The 12058-nt window shown below is 41.5% G+C and overlaps 1 protein-coding gene across 2 annotated transcripts in view; it reads right to left on the minus strand.

Annotated features, from left to right (window-relative positions):
- Positions 1-562: 562 nt before the first annotated feature.
- SEL1L (SEL1L adaptor subunit of SYVN1 ubiquitin ligase) overlaps positions 563-12058 on the minus strand; it is a 57262-nt gene continuing 45766 nt past the window's right edge. For both annotated transcript variants that reach the window (XM_077463725.1, XM_077463724.1), the window contains exons 19-21: positions 11792-11964; positions 3639-3767; positions 563-1750 (exon numbers count right to left, since the gene is read on the minus strand). In XM_077463725.1, coding sequence (XP_077319851.1) covers positions 1529-1750; positions 3639-3767; positions 11792-11964 — 524 coding nt within the window. In that variant the 3' untranslated portion in view covers positions 563-1528. The remainder of the gene's footprint in view (positions 1751-3638; positions 3768-11791; positions 11965-12058) is intronic.

The raw sequence follows: 12058 nt of genomic DNA on the forward strand, positions 1-12058 counted from the left end.
TATGTACAGCATTGGCTTCTTCCATTCATGTACAAATGTCCAGTTTGGGTTTTGCACCTCTCTTGGTAATTAGGGACTCTTGAGCCTGGGGAACAGACAAGTCATGTCTGTTAGAGCCGAAAGGTTGATGGAAAGCTGTTTGGTGCATCTGGAGGCTGACCAGCAATAGGCTTGGGCAGCCTGAGAGTTAGGATCTTGATTGTGTAGTGAGTGCCAGGACACGGCTAGAATTTTTTTTTTTTTTTTTTAAAACTCTGTTTGGATCACTGTACAGCACATGTAAATAACACAAATAAACACGCCAATAGGTCATTACATTGCTGGACTGGTATCTGTGGCTGAAAGTGTGTTCACCCCAGGGAGGTTGGTACCTGCTACCTATCCTCAGCTCACAGTATGTAAAATGGATAACATAGCAATGCAGATGCCATTTTTTAGGACATTTCATGCTGTGTGTGTGAAAATAAGGGAGAGGAGGCCTAGCTTATATTTGAACTCGGAATAGTAAAAAAAATAAACACTGCTCATATAACCTGAGAAAAAAAAAAAAAAAAGCCAGAGATTTCTTTAGATTTTATTACTTAAATAAAACTCACAAGTCACAGCTCTTTGCCAAACCCTGAATTTACACTGTACAAATACAGCAGCGTCATTTCCTCTCCTGATCAAGTGTACCCGTTACGTACATACAGAGGACGCTGTTTAAAAGTTTCTGAAAGAATCCCGAGGACGGGCAACCGTATATGCACAGCTTCTTCCGTTCATGTACAGATGACAGGTACACTTGCAGCCTGTAGGTTAGAGAGCGTCCTCCCGAGGAAGCCATTGTCACCCAGTAACGTTTGCAAACGAATAGGCAGATGTCTGAAGCCACTGGAACAAATTCTTTACGCAGGTGACTAACAGAAACATGGAAAAAAAAAAGAAAATGCTGAAATGAAATTTATCTTTTCAGCATCAACGGGTTCATATAAAATCAGTGAGAAGTATGCCTCCACCCAGAGTTGCTGATCGGTTATTGGTGAAGCCCCATAAGGTGTCCCCATGTCCACAGAACTCCTGCCCAGCTGGATACCGATTGGGAAAATGAGTCCTATTAGTGCCACCCCATCTACAGGAAACACCCGGGCATATGGTCTGACTATGGGACGGTTATGTGTAGACTGGCAGGAACTGCGTCACAGGACACATGGAAAGCAAAACCAGAGCGACGTCCATCCTCACAGCCTTAGATACAAGCCCGGGCTCGGCACTGAAATTCTGAATAAAAGTATTTGTAGAGTTCCAGAAGTCTGTAATAAATAATGAAAATCACTGCGGACTGTGCTCTGATGTGTAAAATAGATTTTTTTTTCTCTTTGTACAGCAAACAAACAATGACAAAGAAGAGAGCAAAAAACTGATCTCGCTTTCGTTTCAGAGTTACTCGGTGTGGCCAAGTGGTTGCATATGTTCAGATTGAACGCCGGGACGAGCCGACTCCTGGAAGCCTTTGGGACAGTCCGTGGTAACGTCACGTGATGCCGTGTCATTGCGGTGCCTGGCCTTCCTGTGGCTGATCTTGTTGTGGAGGAGGAGGGGGGTCTTGTGCAGCAGGTCTGGGCGCTGGGGGTCGTGGGACCACCTGCGGCTGTCTTTGCCGGTAAGCGATGACTGTCCCCAGGAGTAATGCGATGATGGTCATGAGATAGAGGTCCCATTCTGGCCCCAGCAACTGATCCATATCAACATGAGACATGACTTCCTTCACCTGATGGAAGAACAGAGGAAACCCATTAGAAGCAGGGACTGGGGGTTATGCTAAGATTCGCGTCAGCAATTTTCACACTAAACAAAAGAAACAATAATCCAAAAATTACAGCCCAGGCTTTAGTTTGCAGTGGCTGAGCGGGTTAGATACAACCCTATTAAAAGGTTATTAATCACTTAAGGGCCAAGCCTCTTTTTGAGATTTGTAGATTACAAGTTAAAATAGTTTTTTTTTTGCTAGAAAATTACTCAGAACCCCAAACATTATATATATTCTTTTCAAACACCCTAGAGAATAAAACGGCGGTAATTGCAATACTTTGTCACACCGTATTTTTCCGCAGCGGTCTTACAAGCGCATTTTTTTTTTTTTAAATTACACTTTTTTGAATTAAAAAAAATAAGACAGTAACAGTAGTTAGCCCACTTTTTTTTCCTATATTGTGAAAGATAAATGTTACGCCAAGTAAATTGATACCCAACATGTCACGCTTCACAATTGCGCCCGCTCATAGAATGGCGTCAAACTTTGGCACCTAAAAATCTCCATTGGTGACATTTAAAAATGTCTACATGTTACCAGTTTTGAGTTACGGAGTGGGTCTTTTGCTAGAATTATTGCTCTCATTCTAACAATCGTGGCGATACCTCACATATGTGGTTTTCATATGCAGGCGCGACTTACGTATGCGTCCACTTTTGCACGCAAGCTCGATGGGAAGGGCCGCTTAAAAAAAAAAAAAAAAAAAAAAAAACTATTTTTACTTTTTTTTTCTTATTTCATTTTACACTGTCCTTTAAAAAAAAAAAAAAAAATGTTTGGGTCACTTTTATTCCCATTACAAGGAATGTAAACATCTGGGGTCAAAAAGATCTCCGATCTCACATTTAGACTTAAATGCGATAAAAAAATAAATAAAATAAAAAATCCCATTTGAGAGCACTGGGCGGAAATGACATTTGATGTTGCTTCCATCATCCAATGATATGGAGCCGAGTGTGGGCCATCTTACCCTCACTCGGCATCCAGTATGACAGGGGAGAGGACCCAATCTTTTCTCAAATTGAATCACAAAGGAAACCTAAGGGGTTAATCATTTGCATTGTGTAAAAAGGCTGTTTGATCCCGTCTTCTCTGATCCCCCCCCCCCCCCTCCCCCCTTCTTCCACAGTCCCCAATCCATCTCCTGATAGAACAGAACCTTTGGAGTCAGGCTGCACATGCTTAGTTTGTGTGTTTTGCTAAAGTTTTTTTTTCTTGGGAGAGTGAATGATCAGGGGTCTTGCAGCCACATAGACCAGTCAGAGGAGAATGAAAACTTCTACTACAAGCTTAAACCAGACACTGATAGAAGTCACAAGACTGCTATATACAGCTGATGAGAAAAGGTGAAAAAGCCATGTTCTGTGAGAGACCAGATATAGAGAAAGCAGGCTCCTGTGTTGAGCAACACTTTAAGATAGATGCGGTCTGTTTCTACCATATGTCTTGAGTCCAAGTATAGGAGCAGAAACAATTCCCTCTCCTAACGATGCTAAATTCAGAAAAGGTAATCTGGAGTTGCTGTGTATTAGCTCAGTTGACAGATATAAGTCACACAATACACACCCCAAAATGAATGATCATAATCAGAGAAGGAATGGTCTCTGCCTGGTCAAAAGCAGGAGGTCACAGACTCTATATAATATATATATATATATATATATATATACATATACACACACACACAATATATATATATATATATATATATATATACACACATACATACATATATACACATACATACATACATATATATATATATATATATATATATATATATATATATATATATATATATATACACACACACACACACACACACACACGCATATGTGCGACTTACATTCAGTTCCTGCAGATACTGCGTAGCGTACAATACTCCAAGTTTACAAAGAGCCAAGAAGACGGGGACCTGCGCGTCCGGGCTGGCCTCTGCTGCCATGTCATAGAACCTCTTGGCCAAATGAATGTCCTGAAAAAAAGAGGGGACAAAGAGCGAGAGAAACTGTTAAAGGCTGAAATGTTGTTAAAGGCTGAAAGGCTGTTTTCATTAACACATAAATAGATGCATTTTTTTTTTTTTTTATTCAAACACCACAAGGTACCATCCATCCCTGTACAACAGAGCTCAGGAGCCAATCAAATTATAAGGCAGTGCAAGGAAGGTTATATCTGTTAGGGCTTGTTTACACTTGCTTCGGGCATTCTTTTTTAGGGCTCATTTACACTTGCTTCGACTTCAACACACATTAAAGCGCCTACTGCCTAGATGCCGTGTATGTGTGAGATTATATATCATCTCTCTCTCATACCTGCAATCCCTCCAAAACAAAGCAAAGCTAAATTAAAGCCTCTCAAATGTTTTTTTTTGCCAAAGCTCCCTTGAAGCACCTGAAGCTTTTATGGAAGCTTTGAAGACGCTTTGAAGCACCACTAAAAAGGGACATGGGGTTATATTATTTAGTGACAGAGGATTTGAATGGCGTTCAGAGAGCTTTAAAAAAAAAAAAAAAAAAAAAGTTTCAGAAGCAATGTTTTGAAGTGTAAACAAACCCATAGAGTCCACAATCTATGGTACTATATACAGTTAGGTCCATATATATTTGGACAAAGGCTCAATTTTAGATTTTCTCAGGTATTTACCAAAAACATATTCAAGCTTTAGTTATATAATGGATATGGGCTAAAAGTGCACACTCAGGTTTAATTTGAGGGCAAGTACATCCAAATTGGAGTAAGGCTTTGGGGAATTGCAGCTCTTAAGAAGAGCCAGCCCCTTTTTTCAAGTGACCAAAAGTAAAAGGACAATTGAATCAAAGTTGGTTTCATGGCCAGGAGTGGGCTACTCCTTGGTTATTTCTTCATCAATTAAAGTGGAGGTCCACCAAAATTTTTGTTTTTAAGTCAGCAGCTACAAATACTGCAGCTGCTAACTTTTAAAACATGGACACCTACCTGTCCAGGGCGCCCGTGATGTTGGCGGTGCTGCCGTCGCCATCTTCGGTGAAGGACTCAGGAAATGAAGCTGCATTTTTATGTGAACCTCCGCTTTAAGCAGGTAAAAGGTCTGGAGTGGATTTTAAAGCCTAGTACCCACGGTTCAATTGTTGGCAGGGGATTGTCTGTTGACAAATTGTGGTCCTAAAATCTTACCAGTCGTATGCTCCTTTTGACAACGGATGCCCAATTTTTCGGGCCAACAAATGTTGGATGACATGCTAGTAAATTTTCAGCGAACAACGGCTTGAGGTTAGATTTTCGTATGGTCTGTACACAAATTCATCACACAAAAGTCGAAAGTACAAAAAACACGCATGCTCGAAATCAATGCTCAAACACCAAATTAGCAGAAGGGGCCCAAACGGTGGCGCTCAAGAGCTGAAATTCCTCGCATGTCACTACGTTCGCGTTTGTGGCACGACAATTGTGTAACGTTAGTATGCAAGACAAGATCCTGGCACATGCCCTTTTGACAAAAATCAGATGTTCAGTTGGCCAACAATCGTACCGTGTGTAGGAGACTGAAGTATGGTATTTGCATTTGGAATCCATTGCTGTGAACCTACATAATGCGTTCAAAGAAGCTGTCCATGCAAGTGAAACAGGCCATTGTAAGGCTTCAGAAATCCATCAGAGAAATAACAGCAACATTAGGAGTGGCCAAATCAACAGTTTGGAACATTCTGAGAAAAGAACGCACTGGTAAGCTCAGCAACATAAAAGGCCTGGACGTCCATGGAAGACAACAATGGTGGATTGAAGGGTCCTCTCTATGGTAAAGAAAAACCCATTCACAACATCCAGACATACGAAGGACTTTCCAGGAGGTGGGCCCATCATTGTCAAAGTTGAAAATCAAGAGAAGACTTCACAAGAGCAAATATAGGAGTGTTCGCCACAAGGTGCAAACCATTCATAAGCCTGAAGAATAGAAAAGCCAGATTAGACTTTGCCAAAAACCATCTAAAAAAGCCAGAGCAGTTCTGGAAAAGCATTCTTTGGACAGACGAAACTAAGAATAATCTGTACCAGAATGATGGGAAGAAAAAAAAAAAAAAGTGTGGAGAAGACTTGGAACAGCTCATGATCCAAACCACACAATGTCATCTATGCTCACATGGTGGAGCTTGCAGTGTGATGACATGGGCATGCCTGCTTCCAGTGGCACTGGGTCATTGGTGTTTATTGATGTGACAGAAGACTGAAGCAGCCGGAAGAATTTTGCAGTGTTTAGAGATATACTGTCAGCCCAGATTCAGCCAAACGCAAAGTTGATTGTACGGCGCTTCACAGTACAGATGGATAATGATCAAAACCTGCAAAAGAAACCCAGGAGCTTTTGAAGGAAATGAAGTAGGACATTCTGTAAGGGGAGAGTCAATCACCTGATCTCAACCCAATTGAGCATTTCACTTTCTGAAAGCAAAACTAAAAAGGCAGAAAGACCCACAAAGAACTGAAGACAGCTGCAGTTAGAGCCTGCCAAAGCCTCAGAAAGGAGGAAACACAGTTTTTGGTTCCAAACTTCAGACAGTCATTGCCAGGACCGGTATCTGCTCCTTTGTGTGAGGAGGAACAGGATGAGCACTGCCAGAGCCCTACAAAATGACCTCCAGCAGGCGTGTCGTTGACCAATCAGAAACAGACATCATGAGGGCCCAACATCCTCTAGTGGGCCCTGTGCTCACTGCCCGGCACCATGGAACTCGAATGGCATTTACTATTGTACACGAGAATTGGCAGGTCTGCTACTGGCGCCCTGTGCTTTTTGCAGGTGAGAGCAGGTTCACCCTGAGCACATGTGACAGATGTGAAAGAGTCTGGGAAGCCGCGTAAAACTTTATGCTGCCTACAACATCGTTCAGCATGACCAGTTTGGTGGTGGGTCAGTGATGGTCTGGGGAGGCACATCCAAGGAGGGACGCACAGACCTCTACAGGCCAGACCCATTATCAGACCCTATGCTGGTGCATGGAAATGCCTGGCCTCACGTGGCAAGAGTATGCAGCCAGTTCCTGAAAGATGAAGGAATTGATACCACTGAATGGCCCCCATGCTCGCCTGACTTAAATCCAATAGAACACATCTGGGCCATTATGTTTCGGTCCACCTGATGCCACCAGGTTGCACCTTAGTCTGTTCAGGAGCTCATTGATGTCCTAGTCCAGATCTGGGAGGAATTACCACCGGACACCATCCGTCATCTCATTAGGAGCATGCCCCAACGTTGCCAGGCATGCATACAAGCACGTGGGGGCCTTACATACTACGGAGGACCATTTTGAGTTGCTGCAATGAAATCTCAGAAAACTTTAATTGCCTGCTGCATCATTTTCTCACTTTGAATTCAGCCCTCTGTAGGTTGATAGTTTTTATTTCCATTAAACAATGGGGCACCCTTTCGTTCCTAACACATTACCCAGTCCATATCACTATACCGTGGATATAAAAAGTCTACACACCCCTGTTAAAATGTCACGTTTCTGGGAAGGAAGGAAGGAAGGAAGGAAGGAAGATCATTTCAGAACCTTTTCCACCTTTAACGTGACCTATAAATTGTACAACTCAATTGAAAAACAAACTGAAATCTTTAAGAGTAAGACTAAAGAACTAAAATAAATGTGGTTGCAAAAGTGTGCACACCCTCTTATAACTGGGATGAAGCTTTGGTCAGGATTAACCACTTCCGGATCTTCTCACACCAATATACGGCGGCACTTTGAAGAGGGATATTGTTGTTATGGCAGCAGCTAGCTACCTTAACCCCCAGTAACCTCTTCTTCAGCGAGTGGTCCAGTTTCAGATAAAAGTGGTCTCAGCGGCAGATTCACCACAAGATCACTTTTAGTGGTGGCGTGAGAGGGCCCGCCGCTCTGCGGTGCCCTCCGCCACTTTACCCAAGTCACTGGCAGTGGCGGAGGTGATCGGATCCTTCTCCCTGTTAGGTATGGAGGCGAATGAGGGGGAAGATGGCCCCCACTTGTCTCCATACCATTGCAGGGCGGAGGCGACATCAAAACGTCACTTCCGCCCATAGCTTTTTGATATGACAATTTTTTTTTTTTTTTGCATTTTAGTGTAACTATGAGATCTGATGTCTTTTTAACCCCAGATCTCATATATATATTTAAGCGGTCCTGTCATGCTTTTTTTCTATTACGAGGGATGCTTACATTCCTTGTAATAGGAATAAAAGTGACAATTTTGTATTTTTTTTTTTTTTTAAACCGTGTAAAAATAAAAAAAGTAGTAAAATGAAAAAATAAAAAAAATAAAATAAAAAAAACATTTAAACATGACCCGTACCGCCGACCTAGCGTGTAGAAGTGAAGGCACACGTGAGTAGCGTCCTCATATGAAAACTGTGTTCAAACCACACGTGCGGTATCACCACGATCATTTGGGCGAGAGCAAAAATTCTAGCTTTAGACCTCCTCTACAGCTCAAGACATGCAAGCAGTAGAATTTTTTTAAAGGTAAATGTTTGTTTCCATGCCATGAGCGAGTGCAATTTTGAAGCATGACATGTTGGGTATCAATTTACTCAGTGTAACATTATCTTTCACAATATATATAAAAAAAAAAAAAAAAAAAAAAAAAAAAAGAATTGGGCTGAGTTTACTACGGCCTTGTCTCTTTTTTTTTTAACGCAAAATAATGTATTTTTTCCCAAAAAGTGTGCTTGTAAGACCACTGCGCAAATACGGTGCGACAAAGTATTGCATAAAAAAAAAAAAAAAAAAAAAAAAAAAATTATATTATAGATATATATATATATTTTAAATCAGAGGCACTTTAAATAATGACCGGTGTGTACTGACTATTTAACATGAGATGGTATGTGATTGCTTAACCACTTACCGTATATACTCGAGTATAGGTCGATCCGAATATAAGCCGAGGCCCCTAATTTACCACAAAAAAAACTGGGAAAACTTATTGACTCGTGTATAAGCCGAGGGTGAGACATGCAGCAGCTACTGTTACAGCTTAAAAGAGTGGAAAAGAGGGTCAACAATGCCCATCTGCAGCTGCATACCTCCCTGTGTCCCGTCCATGCCTGTGTCCCGTTCATGCCTGTGTCCCTCCCTGTGTCCATCGCAGCCTACCTGTCTCTTTGCCTTCTGCAGCCTCTGTGTGCCATGTCGCACCTCTCCTCCTCGTCTGACAGACGGCGGCCATTCCACTGTTCAAAAGCCGCGCCTCTCTGTCTGCTATAGGCGGAAACACTCAATTTCCCAGCAGTCAGTGTTCCGCCTATCACGGACATCCTCTCATCCTCGTCCGTAGTATGAGAATGAGCGGATGTCCGTGATAGGCGGAACACTGACTGCTGGGAAATTGAGTGTTCCGCCTATCACAGACAGGGAAGCGCGGCTTTTGAATAGTGGAATGGTCGCCGTCTGCCTACCTGATCTGCGTGACTCGAGTATAAGCTGAGGGGGGCACTTTCAGCCTAAAAAAAAGGGGCTGAAAATCTCGGCTTATACTCGAGTATATACGGTAAGAACCGAGCCTCTTTCTGAGATTTGGTGTTTACAAGTTAAAACACAGTTTTTGTTTTTTGTATTTTGTTTATTTTTTGCTAGAAAATTACGTAGAACCCCCAAACATAATATATATAAATATATATATATATATATATATATATATATATATATATATATATATATATATATATATATATATTTATATATATTATGTTTGGGGGTTCTACGTAATTTTCTAGCAAAAAATAAACAAAAAACACAAAAAACAAAAACTGTGTTTTAACTTGTAAACACCAAATCTCAGAAAAAGGCTCGGTTCTTAAGTGGTTAAGCAATCACATACCATCTCATGTTAAATAGTCAGTACACACCGGTCATTATTTAAAGTGCCTCTGATTAACCCCAAATAAGTTCAGTTGTTCTGGTAGGCATTTCCTGAAAATTTCTTAGTCGCATACTACAGCAAAAGCCATGGTTCGCAGAAAGCTTCCAAAGCATCATTAAAAGGTATCAGTCAGGAGAAGGGCACAAAATAATTTCCAAGGCATTATATATTACACACACCATGGAACACAGTGAAGACAGTCATCATCAAGTGGAGAAAATATAGCACAACAGTGACATTACCAAGAACTGAATGTCCCTCCAAAAAGATGAGAGCAACAAAAATTAAAGCAACATTAAAGGAGCTGCAGGAACAGCTGGCAAGTACTGGCTGTGTGGGATGTGGTACAATAATCTCCCGTATTCTTCATATGTCTGGGCTATGGGGTAGAGTGGCAAGACGGAAGCTTCTTCTTGCCAAGTAAACATCCAAGCCCAGCTAAGTTTTGCAAAAAACACATCTGAAGTCTCCCAAAAGTATGTGGGAAAATGTGTTATGGTCTGATGAAACCAAAGTTGAACTTTTTGGCCATAATTTCAAAAAGATATGTTTGGCGCAAAAACACTGCACATTACCAAAAGAACACCATACCCACCATGAAGCATGGTGGTGGCAGCATCATTCTTTGAGGCTGTGTTTGGAACAGGGGCCTTAGTCAAGGTGGAGGGAATTTATAAACGGTTCCAAATACCAGTCAATATTGGCACAAAACCTTCAGACTTCTGCTAGACAGCTGAACATGAAGAGGAACTTCCCCTTTCAGCATAATGACCCAAAGCATACATCCAAATCAACAAAGGAATGGTTTCACCAGAAGAAGAATAAAGTTTTGGATTGGCCCAGTCAGAGCCCAGACCTGAATCCCGTTGAAAATCTGTGATCTGAAGTGGGCTGTGCATGGGAGATGCCCTCGCAATCTGACAGATTTGGAGTTTTTGCAAAGAAGAGTGGGAAAATATTGCCAAGTCAAGATATGGGCATGCTGATAGACTCATACCCGAAAAGTCTGAGGGCTGTACTAAAATCAAAAGGTGCTTCAACAAAGTATTAGTGTAAGGGTGTGCACATTTCTGCAACCATATTATTTTAATACCTAAAAGATTTCAGTTTGTTGTTCAATTGGAGTTGTACAGCTTACAGGTCACATTAAAAAAAGGGTGGAAAAAGTTCTAAAACAATTTAGGATTTAGCTTTTTGTCTAATTTTTTTACATCACAGAAACGTGACATTTTAACAGGGGTGTGTAGACTTTTTATATCCAGCATGATATTTTTCCCCATCCCATCGAGAATGGATCTGTTTTCAAAGTGTTCCTTTAATATTTTGATACAAATGTTCATGTGTGCTCTGTCAGCTCAAATAAAGAGAAAAGGGCGATTAATCTACTCTCTATAGTGGGGAGTCCATGCATGAGTTAAAATGCAGCAAGGGGTGTGTAGATGGTCACAGATGAGCTGACTCCAGCTCATAAAAAGCTAGAAGGGGCTCTGTAGACAGTAAAAAACAAAAAAAAAAACAAAGAAGAGAGCAACGCCATCTAAGTGCAGCGTTATAAAAACATTTTAATATAAGACAGACTATTTTAAACTCATAAGATTGTAGAGATTACAGCGCATGAAGTGGTATAGGAAGTTCATCCACTACTGGGGGAAGGCGGTCGGCTCGCAGGTGGAGAGGCAGCCGATATTCCCGGCTTCGCTGGTGGCTCCCAGAGAGAGATAGTGAGGAACATCACGTCGGAGATTGCATGAATGAGCCTTCATCAGGCAATCTTCATCAGGAGTGGATGAACTTCCTATACCATTACACAAGCGATGTAATCTCTACAATCTTGCGAGTTTAAAATTGTCTGTCCTATATTAAAATGTTTTTAATCACACTGCACTTAGATGGCGTTGCTCTCTTTTGTTCTTTAATAGTTTGAGCACAATATAATTAATGTGTGTGTGTGTGTGTGTGTGTATGTATATACACATTGTGTGTGTGTGTGTGTGTGTGTGTGTGTGTGTGTGTGTGTGTGTGTGTGTGTGTGTGTGTGTGTGTGTGTGTGTGTGTCACACTTTTTTTTTCTCCTCTTTTTTTTAGTCACATGCTGTATAAATGATCTCATTTCTCACTGACCTGTTTGATTCCCAGACCCTTCTCATGCATGTATCCCAGGTTGAACATTGCCTGGGCACTGTGTTGCTGCTCCGATGCCAGGCGGTAATGAATGAACGCCGTCTCGTAGTCAATCTCCGTTCCGTAGCCGTAGTAATGATAGTCACCTAGCTTTAGCCGGGCCAGCGTGTACCCTGCAGGACACCAAGACACAAATTACTGCAATGTCAATTGCTATGAAATTACTCAAATGTAAGGCATAAGGTGTATATCCAGCCAATACTTTCT

The sequence above is a fragment of the Lithobates pipiens genome, unplaced genomic scaffold (assembly GCF_037356315.1).
Source record: "Lithobates pipiens isolate NorthernLeopardFrog02 unplaced genomic scaffold, aLitPip1_a1.2 Scaffold_30, whole genome shotgun sequence".
NCBI classification, from domain to species: Eukaryota; Metazoa; Chordata; class Amphibia; order Anura; family Ranidae; genus Lithobates; species Lithobates pipiens.